The 17,100-nt window shown below is 43.6% G+C and overlaps 1 protein-coding gene across 1 annotated transcript in view; it reads left to right on the forward strand.

The window, feature by feature from the left end:
- The window catches only part of LOC140719110 (histone H2B-like), a 27,229-nt gene continuing 10,129 nt past the window's right edge, over window positions 1-17,100 (forward strand). Inside the window, exon 1 of the mRNA XM_073033493.1 lies at window positions 1-55. Within this exon, the coding sequence (XP_072889594.1) occupies window positions 16-55 (40 nt within the window). The 5' untranslated portion in view covers window positions 1-15. The remainder of the gene's footprint in view (window positions 56-17,100) is intronic.

The raw sequence follows: 17,100 nt of genomic DNA on the forward strand, positions 1-17,100 counted from the left end.
TGAAAAACCTCAAATATGACTCCATTGTTGAAGAAGGGTGGAGGGCAAAAAGCAGGTAACTGTACTCTTACTATCTTTCCTTTCAGTTAGTCCTGATGAAGGGTCTTGGCCTGAAACGTCGACAGCACTTCTCCCTATAGATGCTGCCTGACCTGCTGTGTTCCACCAGCATTTTGTGTGTGTTAACTGTAGTACTGTTAACTTCCCTCTGTTGTTGGCAAAATGTGGAATCTAATCTATGAAATCATTTAGAAAACTGTAATGTCATTAAATGGGGTCCACGTGTTTTAAAGTCAAACTCACACTGCAGGAAAACAAGCTCTTCAGCTCAAATGGTCTACACTGACTAAGGTTTCCATCAGCTTGTCCCATTTCCCAGCATTTGGCCCATATCCTTCAAAAACTTTCCTTTCCATCTACTCTGTCTTGACCAATTCCACTGGCAGATCATTCCATACACTGACCACCCTCTGGGTGGAAAAGTTGCCTTTCAGGTTTCTATTAAATCTCTCCCCTTTCATCTTAAACCAATGCCCTCCAGTTCTTGGTTTCCCTACCCTGGCATAAAGGCTGTGCTCCTTAACCCTATCTCAGCCCCTCATTATACATCTCTATAATGTCACCAAGCATTCTCTAACACTCCCAGGAAAATTGTCAAACCTGCTGAGCCTATCTCTGTAAATGACTCCTTCAGGACATGTCAACATCCTCAAAAGCAACACACACAAAATGCTGGAAACTCATCGGCTCAGACATCTATAGAAATGAGTAAGCAGTTGGCATTTTGAGCCAAAGCCCTTCAGATCTGAAAAGGAAGCAGGAAGATGCCCGAATAAAAAAGTGGGAGTAGGGGAAGGAGGTTTGCTGGAAGGTGATGGGTAAACCAGGTGGGTGGGAAAGGTAAAGGGATGGAGAAGGTGGCTCCTGATAGGAAAGGAGAGAGGGCTGTAGAAGGAAGAGGAGGAGGGGACCCAGAGGAACGTGATAGGAGAGAAGCGGTAAAAGGCCAGAGTGGGGATTAGAGGTAGGGGAGGGGGAGGGATAAATATTTTTACTGGAAGGAGAAATCGATATTCATGCCATCAGGTTGGAGGCTTTCCAAATGGAATATGAGGTGTTGCTCCTCCACCCCAAGGGTGGCCTCAACTGGACAAAAGAGGAGACCATAAACCAACATGATAGAATGGGAATCAATTAAAATGTTTTGGCTACTGGGAAGTTTCACTTGTGGCTTGATGAAGCGGTCTCCCATTTTACGATGGGTCTCACCAATGTAGATGAGGCTGCATTGGGAGCACCGGACACAATATAGATGACCCCAGCAGATTCACAGGTGAAATGTTGCCTCACCTGGAAGGACTGTTAGGGGCCCTCAATGGAGGTGAATGGGCAGGTTTAACACTAAGGCTGCTTGCAGGGCTAAGTGCCTGGAGGGAGATTAGTGAGGAGGAACGAATGGACAAGGGAATGGCAGAGGGGATGATCCTTGCAGAATGCATAGGGATGGGGGAGGAAAGTAAAGATATATTCAGTGGTTGGATCCCTTTGGAGGTGGCAGAAGTTGCGGCGGATGATATGTTGTTTGCAAGGGAAATGGGGTGGTAGGTAAGGGTAAGAGGATCCTCATGGATCCTCCTGAATCTCAGAGAGTTTTCAATGTCTTCATAATCTCTAATCTCTTTCCAGTTTAATGGTGCCCGTCCTACAGCAGGGTGACCAAAACTGACACGATACTCCATATACTATATTCCATCTAAGAAACAACAATACTAATGTCAGAATGCTGTTTCTTCAATAGGTACACTTAATGTCAGAGAAACGTATACAATATATATCCTGAAATTTTTCTTCTTTGCAAACATCTACGAAAACAGAGGGGTGCCCCAAAAATAAATGACAGTTAAATGTTAGAACCCCAAAGCTCCACCTTCCGATGCATAAGTAGCAGCAAAGCAATGAAACCCCCCCTCCCCACCGTCAAAAAAAGCATCAGCACCCCCCACCTAGCACTCAAGCATGCAACAGAACATCAATAAAGACACAGCATTGCAGTACCCCAAAGACTACTTGTTCACCCGGTATTCAAAATACCACAGGCTCTCTCTCCCTAATAAGGGAAAAAGAGTGAGAGGAGAGACGTGACAAAGCAAATATCTGATTTATGATGTTAAAAGTGTTATGTCACTTCTTCCGATCTCTGTGCCCAAAGAATTCGGGTCTCTGGGTACACAGACAGCAGCCAGTTCGCTGCTTACGATCTTAAGTCTCCCACTACACATCAGGCAGCGGTACCAGCCTTGAATCTGCTTGCTTCCAGAGCCACGAAAATTCAGCACGCTGAAGGTGCACTCGTCTTCCTTGGTGTATCGAAATGCAGCTGACTGTGAGGTACTTCCGCAAAGAACCACAGTCAGCATGTAATTCCAAGTCAGGGTCTTCAAAAAAACCTTGAAAGGGGGAAAAAGATATCAAAGATAGAAATAGAGCTGTTTCCAAAAATGCAAGCAAAGGAGTTGCTGTTAGGTGCCATCATCCTCCTAAACTAATTCTGGATTTCAGTTCATCATTCAGTGCTATTGTACACAGCCCTTGTAGAACCATTATGCAACTGAGTCATTGTCATCAAGAGTCACAGAGAAATACAGTGGAGAAACAGATCCTTTGACCTATCTAGTCTATGTTGAAAGCAATGAAACTGCTTATTCCCATTGAGTTGCACTGCGACCGTAGCCCTCTATAGCCTACCATCCATGTGCCTATTCAAACTTCTCTTAAATGTTGAAATCAAGCTCGCATGCACCACTTGTGTTGGCAGCTGATTCCACACTCTCACAACCCTCTTGAGTGAAGAAGTTTTCCCTCATGTTCCCCGTAAACTTATCACCTTTCACTCTTAACCCGTGACCCCTGGTTATAGCACCACCAAATCTCAGTGGAAAAAGCCTGCTTGCATTTAGATAAATAGATAGATAGATAGATACTTTATTCATCCCCATGGGGAAATTCAACTTTTTTTCCAATGTCCCATACACTTGTTGTAGCAAAACTAATTACATACAATACTTAACTCAGTAAAAAATATGATATGCATCTAAATCACCATCTCAAAAAGCATTAATAATAGCTTTTAAAAAGTTCTTAAGTCCTGGCGGTAGAATTGTAAAGCCTAATGGCATTGGGGAGTATTGACCTCTTCATCCTGTCTGAGGAGCATTGCATCGATAGTAACCTGTCGCTGAAACTGCTTCTCTGTCTCTGGATGGTGCTATGTAGAGGATGTTCAGAGTTTTCCATAATTGACCGTAGCCTACTCAGCGCCCTTCGCTCAGCTACCGATGTTAAACTCTCCAGTACTTTGCCCACGACAGAGCCCGCCTTCCTTACCAGCTTATTAAGACGTGAGGCATCCCTCTTCTTAATGCTTCCTCCCCAACGTGCCACCACAAAGAAGAGGGCGCTCTCCACAACTGACCTATAGAACATCTTCAGCATCTCACTACAGACATTGAATGACGCCAACCTTCTAAGGAAGTACAGTCGACTCTGTGCCTTCCTGCACAAGGCATCTGTGTTGGCAGTCCAGTCTAGCTTCTCATCTAACTGTACTCCCAGATACTTGTAGGTCTTAACCTGCTCCACACATACTCCATTAATGATCTCTGGCTCCATATGAGGCCTAGATCTCCTAAAGTCCACCACCATCTCCTTGGTCTTGGTGATATTGAGACGCAGGTAGTTTGAGTTGCACCATATTACAAAGTCCTGTATCAGTTTCCTATACTCCTCCTGTCCATTCCTGACACACCCCACTATGGCCGTGTCATCAGCGAACTTCTGCACATGGCAGGACTCCGAGTTATATTGGAAGTCTGATGTGTACAGGGTGAACAGGACTGGAGAGAGTACGGTTCCCTGCAGCGCTCCTGTGCTGCTGACCACCGTGTCAGACCTACAGTCTCCCAACCGCACATACTGAGGTCTATCTGTCAAGTAGTCCACTATCCAATCCACCATGTGAGAGTCTACTCCCATCTCCGTTAGTTTGTGCCTTAAGATCTTGGGCTGGATGGTGTTAAAGGCACTAGAGAAGTCAAAGAATGTAATCCTCACAGCACAACTGACCCCATCTAGGTGAGAGAGTGATTTGTGCAGCAAATACGTGATAGCATCCTCCACTCCCACCTTCTCCTTATACGCAAACTGAAGAGGATCCTGGGCGTGCCTGGTTTGTGGCCTCAGATTCTGTATTATCAGCCGCTCCATGGTCTTCATCACGTGCGACGTCAAGGCAACAGGTCTGAAGTCATTCAACTCCTTTGGTTGTGGTTTCTTCGGTACCGGGACAATACAGGATGTTTTCCACTGTCTGGGTACTCTTCTCTGCTCCAGGCTCATGTTGAAGATGCGCTGTAGTGGTTCTCCCAGCTCAGTCGCACAGGCCCTCAGTAATCGTGGGGAAACTCCATCCGGTCCAGCTGCCTTGCTGGTACAGATCTTCCCTGTCTATACCCCTCATAATTTTGGATATCTCTATCAAATCTCCTCTCAATCTTCTATGCTATGATGAATAAAGTCCTAACTTATTCAATCCTTCCTTATAACTCAGGTCCTCCAGACCCAGCAATATCCTTTTTTCTAATATCCAATTTTTTCTGTACTCTTTCAAACCTTATTTACATTTTTCCTGTAGGTAGGTGACCAAAACTGTACGCAAAATTCCAAATTAGGTCTCACCAACATCTTATACAACTTCAACATAACATCCCATCTCCTGCACTCAGTATATTAATATATGAAGGCCAATGCTTGTGATGCCACTTTCAATGAATTATGGGCCTGTATTCCCAGATCCCTTAGTTCTACCGCACTCCTCAGTGCCCTACTGTTCACTGTGTAAGACCTGTTCTTTTTGGTCCTACCCAAGTGCAAAGCCTCGCACTTGTCTGCATTAAATTCCATCTGCCATTTTTCCAGCTGATGCAGGTCCCTCTGCAAGCCATGATAGCCCTTCTTGCTGTCCACTGCATCCCCAATCTTGGCGTAATCCACAAATTTGCTGATCCAGTTAACTATTATTATCCAGATCGTTGATATAGATGGCAAACAACAACAAACAGCATTGATCCCTGCAACAGTCCACTCACCTCAGACCTCCAATCAGAGAGTCAACCATGTACTACCACTATCTAGCTTCTCCCACATAGCTGATGTCTAATCCAATTTATTACCTCATCTTGAATGCGGAGCGACTGAACCTTCTTGACCAACCTCCTATGTGACACCTTGTCAAATGCCTTGCTAAAGTCCATGTAGACAACATCCACTGCTTTGCCTTTATTCATTTTCCTGGTAACTTCATCAAAAAACTCCATAACATTGCATAGATATGATCTACCACTTACTGAGCCATGATGACTATCCTTAATCAGTCCATGTCTGCCCAAATATCTAGACCCTTAGAATAACTTCTAATACCTTTCTCACAACTGATGTCAGACTCACTGGCTTATAATTTTTTGGTTTAGGTTTCGAGCTTCTTTTAAGCAGCAGGTCAACATTGCCTATCCTTCAATCCTCGGGTACTTAGGATGATTTATATATCTCTGCCAGGTTGGTGGCAATTTCTGCATTTACCTCCCATAGGATCGCGGGAACACCTTGTCAGACTTTGGGAATTTATCCACCCTGATTTCCCTCAGGATAGCAAATACCTCCTCCTCTGTAATCTGTACAGGGTCCACTCAGTGTCTGTCTCCTACATAGGTATAGATTTTTTTTAAAAATTTAAGATATCCTCAATTTGTTTTAGCTCCACACATGGATTAACACGTTGATCTTCCAGAGGACCAATTCTGTGCCCTGCAGTCCTATTGCTTTCAAAATATCTGTGGAATCCCTTCAGCTTTCCTTCACCTTGTATTAGAGCAGCTTCCTGCCTTCTTCTAGCCCTCCTGATTTCTTTAAGTGTTCTCTTACATTTCTTATATTCCATAAGCACCTCATTTGTTCCCACCTGCCTATACCTGCTATGTACCTCCTTTTTTTCTCTTAACTAGCCTCAATATCTCTTGAAAACAAAGGTTCCCTAAACCTGTTATCTTTATGTTTTATTCTGACAGGCAGATGCAAGCTTTGTACTCTCAAAATTTCATTTTTGAAGGCCCCTCACTTATCAAGTACACCTTTTGCCTTTCCCAATCCACAATTGTCAGATTATTTCTGATACCATCAAAATTGTCCTTTGTCCAATTTATAACCTCAACCCATGGACCAGTCCTATCTTTTTGCATATTTACTTTGAAAACAATGGCATTGTTGTCACCAGATACAAAGTATTCCCTTACACAAACTGTGGTCACATGCTCTGACTCATTCCTAACAGCAGATCTAGTATTACACGCTCTCTCTTTGAGACTTCTATGTACTGAGGAATGAAACCTTATCCCATTTAGTCCTTTTACAGTATAGGGGTCCCAGTCAATATGTGAAAAGTTAAAATCACCTACTATAACAACCTTATGTTTTTTGCAACAGTCTGCAATCTTGGACTCTTGGGTGTTGGACTTCCTAACAATAGACCTCAGTTACTTAGGGGGCACAGCTGCTCCTCACTCCCCATCATCTTCAACTCAATACAGGTGCCCCCCAGGGCAGTGTACTGAGTCCATTGCTATACACTTTGCTTACACATACAGCATGGTCAAACACCTGAGAAATCACATTGTCAAGATTGCTGATGACACAACAGTGATGCAGTTCATTGCCACCAATAATGAGACAGGCTACAGAGAGAAGGAAAAGCTTGAGGCCTGATGTTAAGCAAATACCTTCTTCCTCAATGTCAACAAGACAGAAAGTGGTTATATACTTCTGGAGAATTTGCAACACTCACACCCCTCTTTATATTGGTGGGGCAGTAGTGGAAACTACAAGCAGTTTCAAGCTCCAGGGAGTCCACATCTCGTACAACTTCTCGTGGTCTCAGAACAATTCCTACACAGTCAGGAAAGCTCACCAATGGTTCTAGTTTCTGAGGACACTGAAGTGAGCTATGTATATCAGTGCTCACAACTCTCTATGTTAAGATGGTGGCACTGTTTGACCTCATTTGGAGTACTGTGAGCAGTTTGGGGCACCAGATCTAAGAATGGATGCGTTGGCTTTGGAGAGGGTCCAGAGGTGGTCCATGAGCCTTCTGTTAATATGGTAGTGTAATCAATTGTAGCGGCTTCTATGGGGTCAACCAAAGGTGTTATTGTCCTTTTAAAAGGTGTTTTTTATTATCACAAGACCCTGCTGAACATTAAGAACTTAAAGTACTGCAGGTCTACCTCAACAGCAAGTTGCTAATTAGTGGAGTAACTTAAGGAGCTGGACTTGGTGTAGATTGTGTTGCTGACTGCATCAGAGAGCTGTCAGAGGAGTCAGTGCCCAAAAGAGGTATGCAGTCCTACATTGAGTGATCATATCAGTCGCAAGACCCTGTTGGACATTGTTAATGTGGAATACTGCAAGTGCAATTCACTGATTTATTGGCGGACGGCAGAGGAGCTGTATGGCCTCGGTCATAGTGAGGGCTAGGCCTCTAGCCGAGGTGTCACCTGTTTACAGCTGTCTAGGACAGAGGCATTGGATCTGGAGGCCATGTGGCACAGCTTCCAAGCAGCAGTTGGTGCAGTCCGCGGTGTTCTCTCAGCTGAAGGCAAGCCATAATGTTGCAGATCTCTGCAACATTCATGGACTGAGGGTCTTGAACTATTTTTTTGTGCGACTGTATTTTACTGATAGCTTATATGTGCTGTACTGTAATGTGCCTTGTGCGCATGTGACTGTTGGTACTGTGTTTTGCGCTTTGGCCCCAGTGGAATGCTATTTCATTTGGCTGTACTCGTGGATATTCATGTATGCTTGAATGACAATCAAACTTGAACTTGAGAGCATCCTAACATGCTGTGTCACTGCTTAGTACGGAAGCTGCCCTGTGCCAGACAGGAAGGCTCTACAGAGGGTAGTCAAAACTGCCCAACACATCACTGGCACCAGCCTACCCACCATCAAGGACATATATACAGAAAGGTGCTAGAACAAGGTCAGTAACATCATGAAGAAACCCAACCACCTGCTCATGGACTGCATGTCCCACTCCCATCAGGGAGAAGGGCATGATGCATCCATGACAGGACCACCAGACTCAAAAGCAGTTACCGGTACTCTCCCCAAGCCATCAAGCTGATCAACACGTCCACCCCTCCACTACCTTATCATTTCCTGTCAGAGTTACATTATGTACAGTGATTCCTGTGTCTAATGTCACATTATGGACATACAATCAATCTCTGTATATGTACTATCTAATGTATTTATATCTATTGTTCTTTAAATTATTATGTTTTTTGGTGCTGCATCGGAACTGGAGTAACAATTATTTTGTCTTTCTTTACACTTGTGTACTGGAAATAACATAAAACAATCTTGAATCTTGAAATGTGGCCAAACCAACATGTTGTATACTGCAACATTACAACCCAACTTTATACCTCAGTGTCCTGACTGATGAAGGCCAACATTTCAAAGGCCTCCTTCACAGATTATTGCAAGAAACATAAGGTTGTGATAGGTGACTTTAACTTTCCCTGTATTGACTAGAACTCCTATACTGTAAAGTGGCTTGATGGAAAAGAGTTTGTCAAATGTGATCAGGAAAGTTTCCTTAATCAGTACATCGAAGTTCCAATTAGAGAGAGTGTGATACAAGATCTTCTATTAGGGAATGAGACAGGGCAGGTGACAGAAGTTTGTGTAGCAGAACATTTTGCTACTGGAGATCATAATAAGAAATAGGAGCAGGAATAGGCCATCCGGCCTGTCGAGCCTGCTCTGCCATTCAATAGGATCATGGCTGATCTGGCCCTGGACTCATCTCCACCTACCGCCTTTTCTTAATTCCTTAATTCCCCTAATATGTAAAAATTTATCCAACCTTGTCTTAAATACATTTACTGAGATTGCCTCCATTGGGCAGAGAATTCCACAGATTCACCATTCTCTGGGAAAAGCAGTTCCTCCTCATCTCCATCTTAAATCTACTCCCTTGAGGCTATGTCCCCTAGTTCTAGTCTCACCCACCAGTGGAAACAACATTGCTGCCCCTATCTTATCTATTCCTTTCATAATTTTATATGTTTCTATAAGATCTCCTCTCATTCTTCTGAATTTCAGCAAGTACAGTCCCAGGCAACTCAATCTCTCCTCATATTCTAACCCCTTCATCTCTGGAATCAACCTGGTGAACTTCCTATGCACTGTCTCCAAAGCCAGTATGTCCTTCCTCAAGTAAGGAGGCCAGATCATAATGTCATTAATTTCAAGGTAATTATGGAAAATGATAGGTCTGCCTCTTGGGTTGAGATTCTAAATTGGGGAAAGGCCAATTTTGATGGTATCAGAAATGATCTGGCAAATATCAGAATTGTTTGAGGCTTGTACAATAACAAAATGTAAAACGACACCCAGATCAGTATGTGGATGGTGAATGGTTAGACTGATATGGGCCAAATACAGGCAAATGGGACCAGATTAGATGATTTTGGTCAGCATGGACAAGTTGGGCCTCTCAGAAGATCCATTCTGGAATGAGCATTACAAAGAAGGCACCACTGTGGCTCTGCTTAGAGGTTTGCATATAACTGGCATGTCATCTAAAACTTTGACGTACATACTGTATGTGGATGCACAGTGGAGAGTATTCTGGCTGGTTGCTTGATGGCCTGACATAGGAACACCAACGCCCAGGAATGGAGAAGTCTACAAAAAGTGGTGGATACAGCCCAGTCCATCGCAGGCAAAGCTTTCCCCTCCATTGAGTACATTTACAAGGAACGCTGCCACATGGAAGCAGCATCCATCATCAAGGACATCCATCTTCCACACCATGCTCTTCTCTCACTGCTGCCATCGAGAAGGAGGTACAGGAGCCTTAGGTCCCACACCACCAGGTTCTCTTATTACCCTTCTCCAGTCAAACAGCATAGATAACTTCACTGAACTGATTCCATAATCTACAGTCCCACTTTCAAGTGCTCTACAACTCATATTCTCAATAATTTTTATACTACTTGCATGAATCGTCTCCGCTTGACCATTCGTTGTTTTTCAGTCTTTGCTATTTATGGTTTTCATAAATTTTATTGTATTTATTTTCTTGTAAATGCCTGTGAGAAAATGTATGTCAAGGTAGTATATGTGACATATACATAGATGGATAATAAAGTTAATTTGACTTTGACAATTTGATTGACAGCTCCCTCTTCCCCTCCTCTCAGGCTGCAGCCACAATGTCACAGAGGGCCCTGCCTTCATTGGTGTTGTCTCGGCAACAGTCTGGTCCAGTGTGGGACAGGACAGGACAAGTCAGATGTGGAGTTGGTCAGTACTTACTGTGGTTTTGACTCCACAGTGGGCATCCGCTTCTCTTCCTGCCTGCCACCCTGGTATTGTTCACAGTATTGAGTTTAACTTACTGAGATTACTCTGTTCGTTTCAGCTTTCGAGTCTCTCACCACTGGCTCCTAACATATTACCGATCCACTGGTCTACCTCTAGCCCTTGCCACTTTCTGTGCTCCAGGCTTTAGTTTAATATTTTCCTTGACCTCATTTGTTGACTACAGATCGTTCTTCTTTCTCTTGGATTCCTCTTTCTGATGTTACGAAAACCCCGTAACCAGGTAACTTACCAGCAAAGATAGATGGATCAGCTGAGTCGGATGCTACTATTTTCAAACGTTTTATTCAATAAGGGCACAAACGTATGGTTAATACAAACATTCAAATCGTCAAAACTCAATCTAAAACACCGGTGTAACCATAATCAATCAGAAATAAGCTCTTTCGTTGTCTAGGGTATATAATACTGAGTCCCATTGGAAATATAAAGAGTCACTCTGAAGTCTGCAGGCTTTTCTCTTTTGGTTTCACGTGTTGGAGAGAGAGAGAGATAAAACGGAAAAACTTGCCGTTTACATCCGTGGAATCAGGGGAGCGATCTTCCCCGTTGTTAGTTAAAAGCGATCTTCCGTTGGTTCCAGCCACAAACCCCGCATTCGGAATTTAACGCACGTGGCTTATTTCAAAATGGCTTCCCGTTCCCACGGGAAGCGTTATCGTGCTTCTTGGTGTCTCCTTGGTGCGTCTGAGGGTCGTCCTCTTTCAGACCCTTCTTTATACTGCCTCACGGGATCTCAGGTGTCAATCAGGTTGCAGGTGATGCAACCTCTCTCTCTCAACCAGCCCACTTTGCCCGAGGGCTTTACAATGTCCCTGCGAGTTGGCACGTCTGCAGTTCCCAGGTGTCTCCTGAGAACAATGCCACAGTCACCAGCTTTTGTCCCAGTGGAATGTCTTTCCATTTCCTGTGTCCATTCAGCCTGTCTCTCTCTCTCTCTTTTGGGTCATTGACCCCCCTTTTCTAGGGCTCTTGCAATTCTCACAAAGGAGGGGGCTGGTATCATAACACTGATCAGGATCAATGTCTGCTGAGCGTTATGAACCAGCTTTTAAACATCTGCCACTGCCCATCCACTGACCTGTCCCTGGGCCAATTTACCCCGTCCACCCCAGACAACTTCACCCTCACACCTGTGTAATTGCCCGGGTGTTCGTCCTCAAACTGTGTCTGGAATTGTCCCATGTTGTGATCTCATCTTCCTTGAGAATCCTTCACCACAAGATTTCTTATTGATCCAGCCTCACTACACAGATCATCCAGAGTGACCTGTCCCTGGTTAGGTTCTGTAAGAAATAGTCCCTGACCACTCCACTAATTTCTTTTCCACTGTACCTTGCCAGTTTGATTAGTTTTATCACTATAGAGATTAAATTTACCTATGATAGCCACTGTTCCCTTCTTAACGCCCTTTGATAATTTCCTCTTTCATGCTTTGTCCCAAGAAGAGGCAACACCTGAGAGTGTAGAGGCCATTCCCATCCATGTTGCCTTTCCCCTGCTGTCCATTTTCCCTCCATGTACATCACCTGTCACCACCCCATGATGAACAAGACTACCCTGTTCTTTCCCTTTTGCTGATTTGTGTGGAACATTAAATATGCTGGAATCCTGATTTCCCAGTCCTGGTCAGCCTACAACCATGTCCCTGCAATAACTGTTAGGTCAAACACGTTTGTCACAATATAATATAGAACAGAAGAGAAACTGGCTCTTTGGCTCATCACGTCATCGTCAACCATGATAGAAAATTGAACTGAAACCACCTTTGTGGTTCATGTTCCTGTCTGTGTGCCTCACAAATGCCACTATCGTGTCTACATCCACTACCGTGTCTGGTACTCACCAAATAAAACAAAAACAAAAACTTGCCTTGCACATCTCCTTTTAACTTGAAACTGTGCAGTCTAGTTTTTGAAAACTCTGTCCTGGAGATAAAGACCAAACACCACCTACTTGATCTCAACATTCTTTAGACCAGGGGTGTCAAGCTCATTTTAGGTCACGGGCCGGATTGAGCAAAATGCAGCTTCATGCGGGCCGGATCAGTCGGACGCGTGCGAACGCAGCTTTCGTTGCCTCCGTTTTTTCAGCCTGCTCTCATGTGTCTCAGTCTCTGCTATAACTACAAAGTGTTTCACTTTACAAATTCCGTTTCTTATGAAGAAGACTGCCAAGCAAGACTGCCGAATAAACACTAAAAACCCTGAAAACCTGGTACCTGAATAAACTCAGCATTAGCCATATCATACGCCATAGGCGCTTCAATTACTGGGGCCAGCTTTAATAGTAATTAGATATTATCTCGCGGGCCAAAGATAATTCCACCGCGGGCCGGATTTGGCCCGCGGGCCTTGAGTTTGACATATATGCTTTAAACTATTCACGCTCTCCAAATTGCTCTCACTCCCTCTGTGTCTATCTCCTTGGTAAAGACCAATACAAAGTACTCTCTTATGATCTCACCTACATCGTCTGGCTTCAGGTAGAAATTCTCTTGTTCATCCTTGAGAGGCCCCATGTTCTCCAGAGGGTCATAGAACACTATGGCACAGAAACAGGCCCTTTGGCCCATCTACTCAATCTGTCCTCAATCTTCAACGTTCTAGGGAATAAAGTCCTAACCTATTCAACCTGTCCCTATAACTCAGGTTCTCAAGTCCTGGCAACATCCTTGTAAATTTTCTCAGCAGTCTTTCAACCTTATTGCAGGTCGAGGATCAAAACTGGACACAATTCTCTAAATTAGGCTTCACCAACAATTTATACAAATTCAACATAGCATCCCAACTCCTGTACTTCATACATTGATTTGTGAAGGCTGATGTGCCTAAAGCTTTCTCTATGACCATATCTACCTGTGACGCAAATTTCAATCTGTATTCCCAGATCCCTCTGTTCTACTGCACTCCTCAGTGCCCTACTGTTTATCTGGTTGGTCCTACCAAAGTGCAACACCTCACACTTGCCTGCATTAAATTCCATCTACTATTTTTCAGCCCATTTCATCAGCTGGTCCAGATCATGATGCAGGCTTTGATAGTCCTCCTTGCTGTCCACCTTATTCCCAATCCTGGTGTCATCTGTAAATTTGCTGATCCAATTGCTCATCCCGCTCTTTACATCGGTGGCACAGCAGTGAAAATGGTGAACAGTTTCAAACTCCTTGGGGTGCACCTCAGAGACAACCTCTCTGGTCCAAGAACACATCCTCCATAGTCAGGAAAGCTCACCAATGCCTCTACTTTGTGCTGAGGATGAAGAAAGCTGTTCCACGCATATCAATACTCACAACCTTCTACAGATGCAGTGGAGAGCTTCCTAACATGCTGCATCATGGTGTGATACAGATACTGCACTGCAGAAAGGTGCTGGAAAAAGGCAGTAATGTTATGAATGATCCCATCTAACCTGTTTATGGATTGCTTATCCTACTCCATCCAGTTAGGGAAGAGACAAGACAGCATCCATGCTAGGACCACTAGACTCAGTAACAGGTATTTCCCCTGAACCATCAGGCTGATCAACACCTCCACTCATTATCCCACCCACCCCCACTACATACACGGCACCTCACCTCTCTTTACATACTGTTACATACCCCTAGGGTTCATATTTTCTGTGGAGTGTCACTTTAAAACACTGAGAGAATGAGAGTGATTTTTGGACACTGAGCTGCTCCAGAGAGAGAGAGAGAGAGAGAGAGAGAGAGAGAGAGAGAGAGAGAGGGGTGGAATTATTTGATGGACAATCAATGTTATGGTTTCTCTGCAGCTTATTTTGAATATACAAGGACACCGAGATGCACACAGTCAAAGTCAGGAGGGATTTGGTCAATGGAAGACACCAGTGAGTCAGACGCTGGTTTAAACTTTCAGTAGCCCAAAAGGGGTGAGTTGAGATGGATCCAGGGTATTGATAAATGACTCTCACAAGTTAGCTGCAACTAGAAGAAGTTTGCAGAGAAGAGGGGAGAGGAAGGTTTGAAACAGAAGAAGCCTAGTGACAAAGAGATCACTGTTTGGACTCTCTAAGGAGCCCGTGAGGGTGAGTTTGTTTCCATTCAGCTATGAAAGTGTGATTGTCACTTAGTTAATCCACAGGAGTGGGTTCTCTGGTGAGGGGAAAACCTTTGTGAAAACTACGTGTTTGTCTGGGTGTGGTAGTTCACTGAAGAAAGGCACCCCTGTGGCAAATCACTGTTGGAGTTATTTTGTATGTCATGGAACTGGATAAGTGGTTATCATGTTGTGTGATTGGGGTAACCTTGTGGAATCTACCAGTGTGTCAACCCTTGTCTGGGTGGTGCTTCCCTTGAAGATAGTCCCCTTTGTGATAAGCTACTGTTGGTGATAATCCATTCGTGGATTCTGTTTGAGTATCCTGTGGCCACCACTTTGAGATGTCCCATAGCCAAATTCGGGTGTGGTACCACTTGTGTTGAGAGGATATTCATTGAAGATCACTGTCGGTGATACTTCGTGTATGGAGTGGAACAACTTCGGAGATAAAACCTACTGCTATTGTTATTTTGTGTTGCTGTCGTGGAATCTGTGGAATAACGACATAATTGCCTTCTCACAACACTCGCCTCTGGATTACAAATATCTTGCATTAATTAACCTGTGCATTTGAACTGAACTTCTCTTACATACCATCGTAAGACTGTATCACTTACCACCTAAGCTTGAAGAAGTGTAGGGATTTATTTTTACACCTATATATGCATAACACCATTAACCCTTGAATTACCTGGTTTAAGTTACTATATGACATAGTTACTAATAAAATAGTGTTTTGTTAACAGCAAAACCAGACTCCAGCTGTGATCTATTGTTGCTGATATTTTTACAGGGTTGCATGTACGTAACAATACATACAATCAGACTATGTATATATCACAATTGTGTTTGATAGGATTGCTTTATATTTATTGTGATATTGTGTTCTTTATGCTTGTGTTTTTTATGCTGCATCAGACTAGGAGTAAAAATCATTTTGTTCTCCTTTACACACATGCACTGAAGACTGACAATAAACAATCTTAAATCTTGCATCTTTCATCTTGAATGCAGTTAGTTTCTCAGCTCTTGTTCTGTTAGCTTGGATGTACTGGCATTTCAAGTCTCTGATATTTTTGGAAAGTGTGAGAGTACCTGGCTTCACCAAACATGGAAGGTAATCTATTACAGATTGTAATCATTTCCCTTCTAACCCTCTAACTCATCACCTGAATACTCAGACACTCTCTTTTATACCTGTCCTTCATGGGGTAATGTTTCTCAATATTGATGCTCCTCTCAATCTTATACACCAGCCTCTACCTTCTATCCCTACCCCTCAGGAAAACATCCCAATGTCCTGTCTCTCTGGATGTAGGGTAATGAATGTAAACATACATAATTCATTACCAATGACATTAAGTTGGGGTTCACGTTAAGAGGCTGGTCTGACTTGATGATGTAATTACGTAAAGTACTTTTACCGCACTTTGTGTTCATTGTTTCCAGTAGATCACATGAGTTGTTACACTTTTCCTTAAACATAAAAAAGCTTTAACTATTTTTAGTTGCAAAGACCTACCTTAGTGACCCCAATGCTCTGGGATGATTCCAGATTTATCGAACATGTTGGCCAATGCAGTTGCTTTGAAACTACTGGAGTTTTGGCAGCAAAATGCTGTTGCTTAGTTTGTACAAGCCGAAGCCCAATTCATGCTCTGAGAAATCACCACCGACAATGCCAGATATTTCTATGTGGTTGCATTGCTCAGTAACTCCATAGCTGAGAGAGTGGTGAATTTTCTAGAACACTCGTCTGAACATGGTAAATACCAATCGTTGAGAACTCACCTCTTACAGACTCTTGGACTATCAGAGTCTGACCACATCAAACAGTCTCTCTCCTTACCCGGTCTTGGCGATGCTAAGCTTTTGGAGCTAATGGACCACATGCTGTCCTTCCTGGGAAATCACCATCCTTGTTTTATTTTTAAACAACTCTTCATGCAGCAAATGCCTGATCAAGTTAGCATAGCCCTCGCTAATGCATCCAAGAAGGAGCTTGCTAAAATAGCTGATAGTTTACACTCAGCCAGACAGCGATGCATCATTCCTCTGTTCACTACCTCAATAAGCCCGGTCAGCAAGGACCACAATGTAAAGATGCCCATGGCTGCAAAACAGATGATGTCAGGTCTGTGTTTTTATCACGCTTACTCTGGTATGAATACTAGGAGGTGCTGATCACCTTGAAGCTTCAACAGTGCCAGCACATCAGGACATCAGAGGTCTGTGAACACTGGGGGTTCTGGCTGCCAAGGTCATCTACTGTTCATTATGGACACCCTTTCACCCTGTGTGACATGGGTGCTCAAGTATGTGTGCTGCCAGCATCATCTATTGGTGAGAAGGCAATGAGGACGAAACCTTGCTGGAGACCGCTTTCAGCAGCAGAATCCAGATTTATGGGACATGATGGGTGATGCATACACATGGGACTTTGTCCTGGCTAAAGTGGCTCATCCTCTGTGTGCCCAAGGACTATTACCGTAGTCAATCTTAAAAACTGTCACTTTGTGGATTCAAGCACTTCGAA

Source organism: Hemitrygon akajei, chromosome 31, assembly GCF_048418815.1.
Source record: "Hemitrygon akajei chromosome 31, sHemAka1.3, whole genome shotgun sequence".
Lineage (NCBI taxonomy): Eukaryota > Metazoa > Chordata > Chondrichthyes > Myliobatiformes > Dasyatidae > Hemitrygon > Hemitrygon akajei.